Genomic DNA, 19119 nt, shown 5'->3' on the forward strand with positions numbered 1-19119 from the left:
ATTTTACAGCACAATATTGTTCACAGTACAGTATACTGTATAACATTACAGCATTTACACCACATCTGTTGTCTGTGCCCATACAGACAACTTCCTGGCTCCTCACCAGGGAATGCAGGGAATCCTGTTGTACAGGTCCTGTTGGACCTCACAGCAGCCTTTGATACTGTGGATAACAAAGTACTTATTTCCCGGTTAGAACATCTTACTGCACTTAAGTGGTTTAAATCATATTTGGCGGAAAGGAGTTTTCAAAAATTTATAACTCTGTCAAAACAGATCAAACTTCTTTTATATTTGAGAGCATTATGTAAAATGGCATCCTTCATCAACTGGCGCAGTTTGATCTGGATCTGATCCAGATTACAGATTTTGTTACCATTTTTTTTTACAGTTGTTTACACAAATAAATGAAACATTTCACACAATTAGCAGATCGTTACCCCCAAGAAACAAAACACCTGTCCAGAGTTGCACAACAGTAAGAACAGACTCGGCTTCATACATTTTGCAAAACATTACACACAGTGATTTGCAAAGCTCAACACACATTTTCACAACTGATTACAAAGCCCCGACTTGCCAATGACCACATTCATGAACAAACTGTATAATCACATCCACCAGCTATGGAAGCAGAAATGTGCTTCATTGAAAATACAGCACTCAGGTTGGAACCATTTACAGTATTGTTACTGTTGTTGTTGTTGTTAGTTTTTCTTCAGATTTGTTGTGTTTGTCCTTCATGCAGTAATTTTTATTTGTCTACAGATTTTTTGTCTACATTTTACAGCAGTAAGAAAAACTCCTATTTTGTTCTGATTTTCATTGTTGATTGATATGTTACTGTAACTGAGTATGATCAATATTTTCAGTCTGCAGCATCAGTGTTGTGCAGTGCTCAGTAGGTTTATAGCCACTTCTAACACGACTTTGACCTGAATTTTTCTCCAAGGTAAAAATGAGTGGAATGGGAAACTAGTGTTGATGGAGGTTTGATGCTGGGAAACTGTTAATTGTGTGAAAACAAGAAGTCATCAGAGTGATATATGTATTGATATAAAAGCATGTGCTTTTAAATCCACGCATATGTCATCAAGTGAAGTGTAAAATGGCATTAACAATGGCTGTGTTAGCGTTGTTATATGACCTTGAAAATGGTGCAGTCCAAGGTGAGCGTGTATTCAGATAACATGAGGATTTACTTGCAAATGATAACTGGCTCATTAGCCGATTTCAATTACCAAAACCAGTGTTACTGGAGTTGTGGGCAGAACTGTGGTGGGAGCTGGCTGATCTGTCAGGACGGTACCAGTCAACCTTGCACTGAGCGATGCCAGTTACGTGGAACGCAATCATCCAAATGTCATCCAGGTACATCACATTTCAACATTAAAACTCAATTTGCAGCGAGAGCCAGTTTTCCTAATGTAACTGGAGCTATTGACTGTACACATAATACTATAAAGGTGCCATCACATGATGAATTTGTTTTTGTTAATAGGAAACTATTTCATTCCCTCAATGTACAAATAATATGTGATGTGCAAATGCATTGAGTTAGCCTAGGAACAGGCTCAAGGCTGGCACAGTGCACAACGGGTGACTGATTAATCAGTGCATAGCTTATTTGTGTAATTTTTCCTAACAAAAATCTGCACAGGCACATCTGGGCATGTGGGCATTCAAATATGCTTTTAATTATTAATATTAACATCCTTTTTTTGCTCAATGGTGAAACTAGTGCTGCAGAGATTCTTAACAAGCACCCAATTGTCTCCCTGTGTTCAGTATGTGTTAATAAACGCGTGCGTAATGTTGTGATGTTGCACACTGTCAGCTGCGGCGCACCTTATTTTTTAACTTCAGTGTGTGTGCGCTGCTTCTGTTTAATAGTTATCCCGGTTCACAGGGTACCAAATAAAACATCCCTGCATATCTCCAATTCATTTACTTCATTTACTTCCCTTCATCTGTAGGTCACACTCTGTAAATTTCCTTTTCTTACCGTGATCATTCTGGACAGAGAGGGCGATCCCCAGGTCCCAGGGCCTATTTAAATACATTTGCATTTTTAAATAGGGGCGTGGACAGAGAGGAGTTTCATACATCTGCATGTGTTCCCATTTCCACATTGATTGTGATGTACAAATGGAACATGCTTGGATCCATGCGTATGCACAGTTTGTTACATCTGGATTGTTTTGTGCATTCACCCGGTTCTGGGTTTTAATGTCCGCCATGTTTCAATAAGATATCCATGGAAGTCTTTGTACATGAAACCCCTGGTCTTTTGTCTCAGTGTACATTCTGAATGTGTCCATCATGTCTCGGTGAGGAAGGCATTCTGCTCACAGCTTCAGCTTTTAACGCTGCCCATAGACATGTCATTGTTTACATAAAGATTGGTCTGAAGTCCTGCAGACTGCAGTTTGTTCTATGGACTGACTTGAAGACCAGGATGTTTCTGAGGCAGTTGCATGAAATCTTGTTGGAGAATTTGCAAACTTGTACATTAAAGACAGAATGCACCAGCTTGATAGCTGTGTTCTGCACTGTGTGTGCCATAAATAAATAATGCTGTGATAGTATTCATTTTGCTTCATTTTTCATGAAGTGGTAAATTAGAGAATAACCCTGTTGTGTCTCATGATTTGCGGACATTAATGCTGGATTTTACGGTCACAAATACCCATTTTAGCTCAATCAGATTTGCAGCAAAAATGTAATTGGATTAGAATGCCACTTGTACTCCACTGCAACTTATACTCCAGAAAATACATTATTAGAAGTGAGTGTTTTATTGTCAAAGTGGAATTTTTATTTTTTTTTATTTATTTCTTTGTTTACTCGCTTTCCTAATGTTTCTTTTAAACTGTAAATTGTTGTGTGGGCCGCTGAAGAGGAGGTACTGCTGGCCCACCACCACCAGAGGGCACCCTGCCTGGAGTGCGGGCTTCAGGCACCAGAGGGCGCTGCCGCCTAACAGGAGTAGCCCGGGTGACAGCTGACACTCATCACCTATGACAGCTGTCACCACTCATCTGATCAGCATCAGTATATCAGCAAGACGTCATCTCCACCTCTTTGCCGAGATATCGCTTTACCAGGAAGGTAACGTTCTCAGCTGGCTGTGAGATTTATTCGACAGTAACCTTTTGTGACTTTTTGTGTATCGTGTAACAGACTCTTTTTCCAACAAGAGGTGGAGTTGGTTTTCCTGCCGTGTGAATTGCTGGGTGCATATGCGCCCACCTTTAATTGTTTTTTTGTTCCTCGCCAGCAGTACCAGATCCGACACGCGGAGGCAGTGGCCACCTGGGAGTTCGGGACTTGGCGGCTCCAGTATTCCCGGGGTCTGGTGGCGGAGGAAATCGTGTGGTTCCGGTTCTACTTTGGACAGACGTCTCCTATCTTCGAGCCTGCCCACACGACACCTGTTGCGATTTGACCTTTTGTCTATTATTGTAATCTGTTGTGTTTGTTGTGCCCTTTCACAACAGTAAAGTGTTGTATTTGACTTCCTCCATTGTCCGTTCATTTGCGCCCCCTGTTGTGGGTCCGTGTACCTACACTTTCCCAACAGTAAATATTGTGTTTAGTCTGTTTTTGTGTTTTTATACCACTTTTTAAATATTTTTTAACAGTATATTGGAAAGCACTTTGAAGTATTTGTTGAAAATGCTTCATAAAAAATGTGATCATTATTGTTATTGAGGTTGGCAGGACAGTGGCTTTGTGGTTAGCACTGTTACCTTACAACAAGAAGGTCATGGGATCAATTCCCACCTATGGCCTTTCTGTGTGGAGTTTGGACATTCTCCCCGTGTTTGTGTGGGCAGCACAGTGGCTCCAAAGACATGCAGGTTAGGTTGATTGGAAACTGTAAATTGTCCATAGGTGTTGGTGTGGGGATGAATGTGTTTGTTTGTTGATATGTGGCCCTGCGACAGACTTGCATCCTGTCCAGAGGATACTCTGATTCACTTCCTATGACTGCTGGGATAGGCTCCAGCCCGCCATGACCCTTAACTGGAGTAAGCAGGTAAAGAAAATGGATGGATGGATTATTACTGAGACATCTTTCACCTGGTTAATGTCAGTATCTGTGATGTCATTCTGAGAGTTAACCTGTTCTGTTTGTTCTCCTCATGAGACTATTGGATTATTTCTTTTTTTTCTGTCGTTAAGTTTTTTCTTGTTCTGGACCTGTGTGCGCCAAATAAATTCATTCATTCATTCATTCATTCAAACTGTGGGTCTGGGACCCGTTTAAAGTCTGGAAATGGTTCAAGGTGTGGAACTTCACAAAAGAAATCAAAAAAGTCCTTCAGATGTTTAAATGTTTTATTCAGGAGAAGGAGTCAGTCATACAAACAGACTCATCATAATCTCTCACAACATAGAAGGCCGACAGAAAAGAAAGAGCAAAAAGTGAAAGCCCCGCCCCCGGCACTTAAGTTTGTGGTTTCCAAAGATGGAGACACACGTGTTGGTTTCTTATTGGCTAAGCATCATCAGTACACTCTGACATCATCGTTCTCATTGCAAAGCTTCTTACATCATCAAATCAAAAGCAATGTTCAAACAAATTCATTGAAATTTTACTGTGTCTTCAAAAGACGACAGTCGAAATGTCTTCATTCAAAACATTTGAAGGATCATTTCAGAATCTCTATTGTGACATTAAAATACAAATATTTTAATTCATACTGAGATACATCATTTTAAACACTTTCCATGTTGTTAAAACACTTCAATTCAATTAAAATGATCACGATAAGCAGCAACATCTTATTGTACCAAACCATCAGAATGTGAATAATTTCATCATTATTTCGTAGCAGTAAAATTTTGTATTTGACAAACTACATAAGACTTTATTCATTTCCAACCAAGTGAATATAAGATTTTCATATTTTTCTTCAATGTAGAGTCAAAACAACATATTTTTTCACTGGATAATGTGCCGTTTGAGGCAATATGTCAAAAGTTGATTTTTCGACAGCCTGCAGTGAGGAAATGTAAGAATGTAACTGTATGTGTGCTTTTATAAGAAGTCAGAATAAGTTACCACATCTGCATTTTGCTGAAACAAAGAAAGAAGATATTTTCCTTTTATTTTCCAGTTACTTTAACAGGCTTTTTTTAATGTGGGCTGCTGGTGCTTGAAGCCTGTGGACAATCTTTCAAGTCACCTATGATGGTACATTGTTCTATGTTTGCGTGGGTTTCTGCTACCTGGGTCGTCCTATAGAACCCTTTGGTCGTTGTCTGTGTTTTCTTGCCACCTCGGTAGGTGCGGATCAAGGTTGCTGTGAAAGGGATGTCTGCTTTGTTCACCTGTGCAACCATACTGACAGTACAGGACTGTTTTGGTGGAACTGGCACTAACACAGAAACCATGTACGACTGAGTCTCAGTCTTACTGGCTCCCTTAGTAAACTCCCTCGTTCCCATCATGCTAACCTCAAGTGATGCAGAGGAAACATCAGGAATCCCAGCTGTGACAGTAGTTTTGACACCTAATGTGATTGCATTAGTGACATCCCACCTTTCCTCTGTCGAAATGTCTTTGGTGAGCGTAACTGTTTTTGTAACTTCGAGACAGTGCTGGTTTTTGGCGGTAGATCTGCGCATGACTTCTGGTTTACCCTCAATGACAGAAACCCCTTCAGTCTGGTATTTCACATCTTTCATGGTCTGTTCAGTAATGTCTTTATTCATAGTCAGAGCCTGGTACGTCTTGGTCCAGGTCTCTGCACCGTTCCAACCATAATATAAGCAGTGGTTAGCAGGCTCTATTTTCCCGAGACCATACACACTCTTCCCTACAAATATCTTATTCCTACCACATGTACTGACTGCGTTGGCTGGCACTGAACCACCGTAACCGTCCTTCCACTCCAGAAGCTCAAAGTTATCTCTGTTCACCAGGATATAAAAGAAGACATTGCAAATACTTGCTTTTCCACCAAAGGGGTAGTGGCACTTTGAATCCTTGGTGCTGAAGTAACCAGCTTGGCAAAGACATTTGCAGACATACTCTGTGCGAGCCGGACTCACGTAAGTGTTTCGAATCGAAACAGCTCCATCAGGCAGAGATCCTTTATATTCCTCCCAGTGTAGGTTGGTCTCATCGTTGCTGGATCGAGCCACCCTTACTTTAAGATCTTTGGAGAGAAAGATACACAGACACACAGAACTACATTAAATCTCTTCATCCTCATTGGCAAAAAAAGACAAGATTTTGTAAATTTTGTAAACCAAAATGATAAATGGTTAACATGAGTGTGTTCCTCTGCCAAGGCCCAGCAACCTGATTTAATCCTGCTCAGCTAACTCCAGCACAGATCATCAGCAGGATTCTCTTCATGTTCTGACTAATCCTGCTCTGCATTTATCATGACAGTGTTGTCATGTTTGTTGTGAGTAATGTGCATTATCCCAAACAAATAAAACACATATTAATACCAATAATATGTATCAAGAAAACATGTTTCCACATTTTGGGTTGAAAGTGAATCAACAAAATAAAATGCCTAAATTCAGTGTTTAGCAGCATTTTTTTTTCTCTTTTGTGGAAAAGTGACAAGAATCTTGTGCAGTTCAACAGTGGAACTCTGTCTGAACACAACTTCTGGTGCTGAAAAATGAAGCCAACACAACTGTGCCAAAACCTGCAGTTCCTACAATGTTCACTTGAGGCTGGCTCCAAAAGTAAAACAGTCCCCATAGAATGCCATGTTGAAATGCAGCAGAAATAATTACGGCTGTGATGATGCATTTAGCCCCAATACGATATGTATCATGATGTCTAAAAAGCCATTCTACAAGCATTTCAATTTGACGTTCCACTATATTGTGAAAGATAAATTAAATTACACACTTGTAAAGACGACATTATAAATCTTTTTTTTAAATGCACATCGTGTTTTTTTTATTCTTCCCCCACAGGATAACCATAGTGTATATTTGATAATTAAATAATGAAAGGACTTTTTGAATGATGACATGGTATCTGACTTTTTTAGTGAACAGTGACTGAACACGTGGTGGAGGAGATCACTCTGCACTATCTCTGGCAGATATACAGAATTTACTTTCTGGTATGGGAGAGCATATTATTACAAACCTGACAGTTCACATTTCTTCTAACCACAGTACTTGAACAATTCAGGGCATTGAGATGTCAGTGAATGTTTTATTTTTGGGTGGAATAATTGGATTACATTCCAGAAATTGGAGCCTTATGAAGGACTATGAACAATTAAAAATGAAAGTTACTCATTTCAGTCTGAGTCCAGGAGGTACAGCATTGAATACCTGAAAAAACAGGTATTCAAGAATGGAAAGGAGGCACCAAACTAACCACAGAAAAAGAAATAATCCTGGGCTGATATATTTTAGTCATCTCGGTCTCTGGGACAGTTGGGTGAATGAATAAAAGTATCCACAAGATAATTAATCAGGGATTGATGATTGATTAGTGTTTACTGTACATAAGCTGTAAATATGATGATTGGAAACATGGACATAAAGGGTCAAGGTTATAAAAGATCTTGTAAGAGGTGGAGTGTGGTTTTTTTTCATCCAGCATTAGAACTGAAATGCAGAGCTTGAAATTAAAGTGTGTCTTTATACCGATGATCTGCTTCATTGTGTATCAGATCGTGCTTTATCACTTCCATGTATTCTATACTGAATTAATTTGGACAAATAGCTGGATAGAAATTAGACTTGCGGAGAAGTGAACGTTTCCTCCTAAATTTTGAAGCAGAGGAACTTGTTTTGAGTCACTTCTCCCTTTGAAAAACTGAATTTAACTTTAGATATGTGGGTATCGAGGTCACTCTCTCCCTCTAAACTACCTTCACTGCGCTTCTCATTAAGTCTGAACATATGAATCAATGGGCCTCCTCACCACTATCTTTGTGGGGCATGTCAGCTTTAATCAAGTTCACAGATTGCTTCCAGAACTTCCCCAACAAAATGTTGTTTTTTTTTAAAATACATACAATTGGTAAAAGTATGATCTCTTTCATATTGGAGAAAAAAATCTCGTCGGATTGGCAGGACCCATCTCCATGGAGTGCTCTGAGGGGCTGGCTTGCATAATTTCCTTTTTTATTACTGGACATGCAGCAGCATTGTGAAGTTAATTCATTGGTGTGAAGACACACCAGTTACAGCAAAGGCAGTTAAAGTGCTCATCATGTCAGCACAATCTGTGCTCAGTGGTTGGTGCAGCCTTCTTAGCAATAATTTAAGTTGAAATATAATTCTTTATAACTCAGTAAGAACATGTGCCTCCTCAGGAGACGTTTTGGGCTGCAGAGAACTTCTGTCCTCTCCACCTTTAAGTGAAATCACATGTTCATTTCATCCAGTTTTGATTTAACATTCACTCTTTGGTCTGATGTGGGGATCTGTGCAATCTAACAATCTATATGTAGAAGGAAATTGTTTTCTAACTTGTTCCAAACCGATGTTCTACCAAGGACCCATTTCCAAGTTATCTCCAGATTAGGAGTTTTGTGCCAACTGTATATATATACAGCTGTATATATATATATACTTCCTAAATTATTAACTGTAGCAACTGAACACTCACCCTCGCTACACCTTTTTTTTTCTCCACAATCTGTAACCCTGTCGGTAGGTAGGGTGGGTAAAGTCGTTGGAGTAGGAACAGGGTCCTAAATCTTCAACAACTGGATGAATAGTAGGGTTGAGAACTCTGAAGTTAAATACGAGGTCTGTTAGAAAAGTATCCAACCTTTTTATTTTTTTCAAAAACCATATGGATTTGAATCACGTGTGATTGCATCAGCCAAGCTTGAACCTTCATGCGCATGCGTGAGTTTTTTTCACGCCTGTCGGTTGCGTCATTCGCCTGGTCCACCCCTCTCGTTGTTTTTTTTTATTGCGAATAAATGTCTGAACGATTTGGAGCTTTGCTGCATCAATTTTTTTCCAGAAACTGTGAGAGACCTCCAGGTGGATACCGTTCGGAAAATTAATATGGCTTTCAGGGATGATTTTATGGGGATTACACAGATTAAGGAGTGATCCAAACGGTTTAAAGACCGCCCACAACTGCTGAGAGCGCGCCACGCTCCGAGCACCGATCAACAGGCTCAAACCCCGTTGAAACAACCAGATCATTTCCAACGTGAAGGCTTTGTTGATCCGGGATGTCGTCTGACTTTCACAAAAAGGCAGAAGGCGTGGACATCAGCACTTTTTCGGCACATTCCACTGTTACAGGAGTTTTTTTCATGGAAAGAAAAGTGGAGGGATGCGCCATGGAGCCGTTCATTACGCGGCACAAAACCACCTCCGTGTTGGTCTCACAGGACGGCTTTCAGGTGGATTTCAGACGGCTGTCGGTTGCTTTTCAGTCGTGTGACTGTCCGAGAAATTGAGCATGAGCTGGACATGCCGGAACATGTCCTGTGAGGCTTCATCACAGTGTTGCTTTGCGCCATGTGGCTTCACCGCGACGCGCGGAACTGCGCTCCTCTTTCCATGACAAAAACTCCTGTAACAGTGGAATGTACCGTTCATTTCTAAACTGGACGCTGTCTTGATCCGGTATGTCGTCTGACTAGCACAGGAATTGTGAAAAGACGTGGACATCAGCACTTTTTCGGCACATTGAGAAAGACGTGCGGAGGAGTTCCGCGCACCGCGGTGGAGCCGCATGGCGCAAAGCAACGCGTGATGAAGCCTCACAGGACATGTTGGGGCATGTCCAGCTCATGCTCAATTTCTCGGATAATCACACGACTGAAAAGCAATCGACAGCCGTCTGAAATCCACCTGAAAGCCGTCCTGTGAGACCAACACCGAGGTGGTTTTGTGCCGCGTAATGAATGGCTCCGTGGCGCGTCCCTCCGCTTTTCTTTCCATGAAAAAAACTCATGTAACAGTGGAATGTGCCGAAAAAGTGCTGATGTCCATGCCTTATGCCTTTTTGTGAAAGTCAGACGACGTCCCGGATCAACAAAGCCTTCACGTTGGAAATGATCTGATTGTTTCAGCGGGGTTTGAGCCTGTCGATCTGCGCTCGGAGCGCGGCGCGCTCTCAGCAGTTGTGGGCAGTGTTTAAACCGTCTGGATCACTCCTTAATCTGTGTAATCCCAATAAAATCGTCCCTGAAAGCCATATTAATTTTCCGAACGGTGTCCACCTGCAGATCTCTCACAGTTTCTGGAAAAAAACTGACGCAGCAAAGCTCCAAATCGTTCAGACATTTATTCGCAATAAAAAAACAACGAGAGGGGTGCTCACACAAAGCCTGCTCACAGGCGAATGACGCAACCGACAGGCGTGAAAAAACTCAAGCATGCGCATGAAGGTTCAAGCTTGGCTGATGCAATCACACGTGATTCAAATCCATATGGTTTTTGAAAAAAATAAAAAGGTCAGATACTTTTCTAACAGACCTCGTATGTGATGTATTTTCTTTTCTTGTGGGATAAAATCTGAAAATCAATTAAGATATCTACAGTTTTTTCCTCAATAGGTACAGAAAAAATTATCCAAGGTATCAGCAATTTGTCTGCCTGATGTGTAGAAGTCATGATGTTCCCCTTGAAAAACCAACAGCCAATCTTAATTCAAAATGGTTTGATGACTTTTTATGCAGCCATGTCCGGGGTTATGAAAGATACCAACTTTGTACCCGATGAAGAATTATTAATGATGGTAAATCAAACCAAACATCACTTCATACTTTACTGGTTCTCTGCGCTGAGAACATATGTTTCTCTTTACCTTTCTCTGCACTGGTACAGGACAGAAGCAGCAGGGTCACGAGCAGCACTGACGGATTCATCTGGAAATTCAACAGGACAAAATAAATAAATGTATATATATATTTCCAGGTTATCACATTAAAACAGCTTGGCAGCTGTTTTTCTGCAAAGCAGCTTATTTTTTAAATTGCTGTGTCTGACATTCAGCCACATCAGCACAAAGTGAGGCTCTGGACTCAAGCACATTTTAACAGAGAAACAGGAATCGAACCAGCAGCACTTTAATTGTTGCACAGTCTGTTTTCCGCCTGATCCTCAGTCACCTCTTACATGACCTCCTGGTAGATTTTTCAGCAGCTCAGCTTTCAGCCTTTTTAGATATGAGTCCTTGTTGCTGATTTCCAATTGAACTAATGATGTTGGAATAATAGAATATAAATGCATCTACTCTTAACTATATGAGTTATAGTTCATTTTACAAACAGTACTTTTTTGAATGTTGCCTTCAACATAGCCTTTTTATCTGATAACTGAGTGCATTAAAGTTGGGTGAAATGAAGTACTCACCTTTGCGGGTGCACCTGACCCCGTACATCCTCGGTGGTGTTGTGGTTGTGGTTTATATGCCGTTTCTGCTTCCTGCTGGAGCCAATAAGAAAGAGAAGTGTTTGGGTCGACTGTTTAAGTTGTCATTTTATTGGCTGATGTGCTTCATGTTGCTCAGTTCTTCACACATTCACTGGCTGTGGGTCCCACACTCTGTCATCCAATCAAATTCAGCCAGCTGTACATTTGGATGTTCAGATCACGAGTTTCCACTTCCACTGATGCTGTCCTCATCTAACCGCCAGCTGGTAAAAAAAGCAGCCGCCACCACCAGCGTTTGGTAATGTTGACTTATTAAGATCAAATGTTAACATGTGACTTCATAATGCTGAGGGATGAACTTTCCCAAGCGAATCTTCAATCTTTACCGTTTTGAGAGATTCCCTTAAGGACCAAAACTCTTTGTCCCAAAAGTAACTGTGTGACCATTCCCCGCAGGTGGTCAGTTGGATTCCTTGGACTACCTGATGAGTGGGAATTGTCATGGTCCGGTGCATGTTTCCACTCATGAACCTGGAATAATTTTCTATGTATCACAGATTGGTGATTTCAGCTTGTGAATGGCCTCAAGCTGTTCCATCTTTTCACAGCAAATGAAAATCCGACAGGTGCTCAGTACACGTCTCCATTTTCAGTTTTTCAGGTTTTCAGGCTCGTGACTGATGTGTTCTGTGGACAATAAAATATTCATGCATGTGCAAGAAGGTTCCGTACACCTCCTCACTAAATGACAATACACATGCTTCATTTATTTCTGTGGGATAAAATAAGGGTGGATATTTTTTGGATGCACCTCATAATGTCATGGAAAATAAAAATATAACGCAAAGCTAAAATACCCTCGGCTGTATGAGCATTGTGTTCTTCATCATTTGCAATTCTTTAATTATTAAGATCCTACTGCCTTGTGCACAATTTGTACTAGTTCAATAAAGCCCCTTTATCAATCAAATAAACAATATTTCTGTTTTAAGAGTGGAAGATGTGCAATTCAACAGAATTTTCAGTCCATCCGTATCAACATATTTCAGTTTGCAGGCCTCGACTGCATCACTGTAGCCTTCATAAGACACAGCACTAGTGAGGCTGAGCTTTGACACTTTGCTGTGAAAGCTGTTCTCAGACCTATCAGTCACACATTTCTGTGCTCTTTCATAGAACAGAATGAAATCAGACTCACATTTCTTTGTCAAATCAGGACTTAGCTGTTTAAGTTTGTAGCTCACAGCAAAGCCAAAAAATTGTCCTTCAGCCTCCTCTCAAGTTTCCCTTTCAGTTGAGTCATCACTTTAAATTTAAAGACTCTGGCAGTTGTAGGACCGGACAGACAGACAGACAAACCCAATGCCTTCACAATACCTGATGGCCATATTTTGATGGCCTCCTGTAAAATTTAAATCTCCCATGACAAATGACTTATGTTGTCCTTGTCAAGAAAACAAAGCTTGAGCATGTTACTGTGTGCATCCATGTTGTTGATGAGGGGCTGTGGGCCTGCAGCAGGGCTGATTTTGTCTGTTAACATAGAACACAGTTTATTTGCCATTTGCTTAAGTGCATTTAAGCACAAGTCTGATGGAGGCCAGCAGGAGTCGTTGTGCAGTCGTAGTCTATAAGCCTCACTGCACGGACAGCTAAAGGATACTCTGGCCACTCAGGCTAGAGCCGGCATGGGTTTTTAGCCAACGGGTCACAGCGGCCGCCTTCCATGCTGGAAACTGCAAGTTCACGTCCCGAACATACATGTCAACCCCTTTGAGGGTCCACCTGTATAACAAAGTGAGAAAATCCATAAAATCAACACAAAATCCTTATAACCTCCAAACTGCACCAAAATCAGTTTTATTACAGTACACACAACCACATAGCGGTGTCACATAAATGTTTTTTTGTCCACATATTATGAGTTTAGTATTAGTATTTCCTCCACAGTTGAATTTCAAACAATAGAGATCTAGTATTCATGCGTCAAGCTGAATTTTATAGAACTGGATGTGTAGAATTTAGTTATTTTTTAACAAGAACGGTGTGTCACTAATGGAAATACAAACTCTACATGGTGGATTCTTCATCTCTTGACATAAATAGGAATAAACAAAATCTGTAGTTTTTGTCAAAAGCATTTCCTTTCAGACAATATTGGCATAAATGCCTTTCCATATGTCTGAGCTGAACTCACTAGTGGATCGTAGTTTCTTGTCTGTAATACAACGCTTGTAAGAGGTGTCATTTTATTTAAAGTGGCAATTCATTTTGAAGTTATTAATTCCGACCGGACTCTGTCTCGGCAGAGAGCCGCACAGCGTTTGGAGCTGTGCCAACAGAACAGAGGATGGTTCTCATTTCTTGACTGCAACAAGACAAGAGTCCCAGTTAGTGACTTTAATCCACACAAAAGTGAGTCACGATATTTTAATGGCTTTGAGAGGGGTTAAGAAGTGGACTTGCCATTTCTGAAGAGCAGCAAATCAAAGAACCAACGAGCTAGTGGATCGAAGCATTGCTTCAAGGGTTCACGCATCAGTCGGGCTGCAGAAACAGTTTATTACAGACCCGGTGCAGACCAAACCCTGAATATCCGTAAGACTCTATTTGTACATCTGTATGACTCTGAAACTCGAAAAAATCCATATAATTTATGGACAATCCGTATAGGTTGACATGTATGCCCGAGGGTAGTGAAGGGGAGGAGTCAAAACAGCAACACAATGCAGATAAGAGTAAAGCTGCTACACAAGCACATTGAAATTTGTGAGTTTCTCCAAGTTGCAAAGATTCTTTATTATAACCAAGCGAAATACATAAAACACAATATTGAAAATAACAGAAAAACACAAAGGTAGAATAAAAGTAATATCAGTGGTGGGCACAGATAGCCAAAAAAATTAACTTCGATAACAGATAATCAGATAACTGAAAAGTTATCTTTGATAAAGATAAAACAATAAACCACCCAAAAATTATCAGAAGTTACAGATAACCAATAAATTCCAGTATTGTCTCTGGTATATTTGCAACTACTAATAAACTGAATTTGAGTTTTAATACCACGATCGCTTCTGATAGCATCAAAAGTAGTGTTGTCACGTTTGCGAACGACCCGATTCTTTTGAACTACTCTTTAATATGAACAAAGGGAGCTGAGTCGCAGCTGCGCGGGAGCCGTTCTTTTTGTTGTTCTTTTTTTTATACGTGTTTGTTTCACATAGCTGCCAAGAGCATCCAGTTGCAGTTGTGGCTCCCCCCCACACAGAAAGAGAGCAGCTACGGGGGGAGGGGCACAGGCAGCATGTGCCTTCACATTAGAGCATGACACGGGAGTGGATTTTCACTCCTGTCCCATCCCGCTCCCAGAAAAAAAAATCCCATCCTGTCCCAATCCTGGAGTGCAGTAAAAAATAAATCCCATCCCGTCCCACTCCTGTAAAGATGACTCCCAATCCCATCCCACTCCCACTCAAAATCAGTCCCACTCCCATCCCACTCCCGTATGTCTCGCACTGTGATGATCAATCAGGGACTGAATATGTAGTGACGTGGAGATGTCTGGAGTTTGACTGAAGATGTGAACATGTCCTGTATCTGGTAGCAGCCTGTGAGCAGGACTTATGTCTCTTTTGTCCTTTATTTCACAATTATGACAGAGTTTTTGGAGCGAGCAGCAGCACCACAGCAGGGCAGGGGCGGAGTTTCTTTTTCTTTTTATGTTACGTGCGAGCGCAAGCTTATCATCCATGGAGATTATTTTACTTATTAACTACACAGATGTATAATAAAACAAATGGTGACTGGTTTCTAAACACAGTTATGACAGAGTTTTTTGGTGGAAGAGCGAGCTGCAGCAAGCAGCAGAGTTTCTTTTTTTTTTTTTAATTGTTTACATGTGCGCGCGTGAATGGGACAGTTGGTCCTCAAGTTGGGTCCTGCAGAGGCGGAAGGACCACTGAAAGCAGCCATCATCCAGACGCAGCTCCTACAGCAAATAATGATACTCTCTGTATTGGGAGCTTTTCACAACAACTCGCTCCGTGTGATCAAGGTCCGTCATGTTAACTTGACTGACAACCGGAGCCGGCGAGCGGAATGGAAGCTCCTCCTATTTGATGACGCACTGGGGCGAATTTTCGCAGCAAAAGCACCCCCGCGGATTTGTAGCGTCTGATCACACCTGGTGTGAACACGGCATTAAATAGATGAAAATCATCATCTATTTTTGCCATTCCCGCTCCTTCCCGCTCCCGTTCATTTTTATTCCCGTCCCATTCCAATCACAGGATTGATAAAAATTTTGACTCCCATCCCGCAGGAATCCCACAGGAATCACATCGCCCACGGAAATTCCCGAAAAATGTCATCCTCTACTTCACATGAGTACTCCTGCAGGGGGGAGGGGGGTATTGTATTCTGTATTCTGTAATTATTCTAGTTTTATCTACTGTTACTGAAAATGGCCAATATTTTACACCATTTTTGTTTCTATCGTGTGATACTGACATTTTTGCACTCACTGCAGCTGACTTAGTTATTGTATTCTGTATTTATTTATTTATATATTTTCTATCAAAATGTGTATCATATTGCATTGTATGTTCTGTTTTTGCACTAAAAATTATTTTGAACAAACATTCATTGCAGCTGGCTTTGTTTTTAATGTTTATTTATAAGTGTTTAACTATTGCATGAATAACAAGCTAAGCACTTGATCCCTAAAAGGGCAATTCATCTTCACACCCAATTACCTAAAAAAATAAAATAAAAAAATAATAATAAAATACAATACAGCAGTTAATCCACAGTTGTTACTAGTTGAATGTAATAATGGCACACATGAGAATTAAATCAACCGCACATATAGATTTGATTTGTTTATGTACGCTAAGCTTTGAAACAGTCCATCATCTGAATAGTGTCATGTGTGCAGATGAGTTCATCTGCACACATGGCGCATGCTCTGCCTCTGTCTGTGTATGCATAGTCTGTAGTGGCCTTGACAACCGCAGACTGTAGGGCAGGACAAATGAAAAGGAGCCAGATGATTCACCAAGGCTGTTGCAGTCAGGAGGAAAAGAGGCATGGCCAGCTCTGTCAGAATGCAGACAGACTGCCTCATCCACACCTGTCAGATCACATTCAGACCGTATGTAGACGACACCAACTGGTGTCAAATGGCCATAAAATGGCCATAAAATGCACTGCAGATTGTCCCATCCCAACAGTTTTGTGTTATAAATCAATATATATGGCTTTGTAATGTAATACAATTGATACAGCAGCCACCACGACACACAGGGTTTTTTCAGGCCTCCTGGACACTCCTGCAATATTTTCGGCTCCTACGCACCCTGTGCCTTTCAGTCCAGCCACGTACATGAGGCGCACGTGTGCGCATGTGTTCAGCTGTTAGTGTATAGTTTTACTGACAGCTAAACTTTGCTGTGTGTGTGCACACAACCTTTGCAGACAGTCAAAGGATCCCTTTGTTTAAAAAAAGTTTGCAGTGACCTTTCCCACTACAGTCGTGGCATCAAATGTTATCCCACCCCCCCAACGCAACTCTTCATAGTGATTTGTGGTTGGATGATCCCATGGGATTTATGTTTGGCGTCGTTGTTTCCAGCATTCCACCACAGGCTGTGTGGTCTTGGCTCCTGGTGCACTGCGCTGCAAAATGCTCCTGTAGGTGAGATTCATGTTTCATGTTGTCATGGCGACACAATGCCACGTCATATGTCCGACAGAATTAAATGGGATCAAGCAAAAATTTGTTTATTACATTGGTGAGATCTGTTCAGCTCTGAGGTTCTGACGTGAGGTGTGACAGAGTGTGTAGCTGCCCACCAGCCACCTTGGTGTCGGAGACCTGATGGGCACAATATTTTACATTATTATGTTGCCCATTTGTACTGAAAGGACTACTATGGATATAACAGCCTGTCCAGATCAGCAGCGCCATGCGCTGTGCCACACATTGACCTGCAGTGGACACAGTGCTTTGGTTTGTTTGCACTGTGTTCACATCGCCTGAACATGGATGGCTGTGAGCCACATACATATCAACGATCAACGGTTCTTTTGTGTTCAGGGGGCGGGGGTGGACAGTGGAGGTGTACATTATTATTAGTGTGTATTATAAGTATTATAAGTGTATTATAGTACAGAAACAGTATTAGTGAAGGTTACAAATAATCTTCTTATGGCCTCAGACAGTGGACTCAACTCTGTGCTCGTTCTGTTAGACCTCAGTGCTGCTTTTAACACTGTTGACCATAAACTTTTATTACAGAGATTAGAGCATGCCATAGGTATTAAAGGCACTGCGCTGCGGTGGTTTGAATCATATTTATCTAATAGATTACAATTTGTTCATGTAAATGGGGAATCTTCTTCACAGACTAAGGTTAATTATGGAGTTCCACAAGGCTCTGTGCTAGGAACTATTTTATTCACTTTATACATGCTTCCCTTAGGCAGTATTATTAGACGGTATTGCTTAAATTTTCATTGTTACGCAGATGATACTCAGCTTTATCTATCCATGAAGCTAGAGGACACACACCAATTAGCTAAACTGCAGGATTGTCTTACAGACATAAAGACACGGATGACCTCTAATTTCCTGCTTTTAAACTCAGATAAAACTGAAGTTATTGTACTTGGCCCCACAAATCTTAGAAACATGGTGTCTAACCAGATCCTTACTCTGGATGGCATTACCCTGACCTCTAGTAATACTGTGAGAAATCTTGGAGTCATTTTTGATCAGGATATGTCATTCAATGCGCATATTAAACAAATATGTAGGACTGCTTTTTTGCATTTGCGCAATATCTCTAAAATTAGAAAGGTCTTGTCTCAGAGTGATGCTGAAAAACTAATTCATGCATTTATTTCCTCTAGGCTGGACTATTGTAATTCATTATTATCAGGTTGTCCTAAAAGTTCCCTGAAAAGCCTTCAGTTAATTCAAAATGCTGCAGGTAGAGTACTAACGGGGACTAGAAGGAGAGAGCATATCTCACCCATATTGGCCTCTCTTCATTGGCTTCCTGTTAATTCTAGAATAGAATTTAAAATTCTTCTTCTTACTTATAAGGTTTTGAATAATCAGGTTTTGAATAATCAGGTCCCATCTTATCTTAGGGACCTCATAGACTGCAGGCTTACTTGTAGTTCCTAGGGTTTGTAAGAGTAGAATGGGAGGCAGAGCCTTCAGCTTTCAGGCTCCTCTCCTGTGGAACCAGCTCCCAATTCGGATCAGGGAGACAGACACCCTCTCTGCTTTTAAGATTAGGCTTAAAACTTTCCTTTTTACTAAAGCTTATAGTTAGGGCTGGATCAGGTGACCCTGAACCATCCCTTAGTTATGCTGCTATAGACGTAGACTGCTGGGGGTTCCCATGATGCACTTAGTCTTTCTCTTTTTGCTCTGTATGCACCACTCTGCATTTAATCATTAGTGATTGATCTCTGCTCCCCTCCACAGCATGTCTTTTTCCTGGTTCTCCCCCTCAGCCCCAACCAGTTCCAGCAGAAGACTGCCCCTCCCTGAGCCTGGTTCTGCTGGAGGTTTCTTCCTGTTAAAAGGGAGTTTTTCCTTCCCACTGTCGCCAAGTGCTTGCTCACAGGGAGTCGTTTTGACAGTTGGGGTTTTTCTGTGATTATTGTATGGCTTTGCCTTGTAATATGAAGCGCCTTGGGGCAACTGTTTGTTGTGATTTGGCGCTATATAAATGAAATTGATTTTGATTT

At 41.1% G+C, this 19119-nt stretch overlaps 1 protein-coding gene across 1 annotated transcript; it reads right to left on the minus strand.

Annotated features, from left to right (window-relative positions):
* Positions 1 to 4466: 4466 nt before the first annotated feature.
* On the minus strand, positions 4467 to 13107 carry LOC117509867 (natterin-2-like). Its single transcript, XM_034169497.1, has 3 exons — positions 11332 to 13107; positions 10784 to 10844; positions 4467 to 6173 (listed from the first exon to the last, which is right to left on the minus strand). The coding sequence occupies exons 2-3, from the start codon at positions 10842 to 10844 to the stop codon at positions 5149 to 5151; spliced, it is 1086 nt and encodes a 361-aa protein (XP_034025388.1). The 5' UTR covers positions 11332 to 13107; the 3' UTR covers positions 4467 to 5148.
* Between the last annotated feature and the right edge of the window lie 6012 nt (positions 13108 to 19119).

This window comes from Thalassophryne amazonica, chromosome 5 (assembly GCF_902500255.1).
Source record: "Thalassophryne amazonica chromosome 5, fThaAma1.1, whole genome shotgun sequence".
Classification (NCBI taxonomy): Eukaryota; Metazoa; Chordata; class Actinopteri; order Batrachoidiformes; family Batrachoididae; genus Thalassophryne; species Thalassophryne amazonica.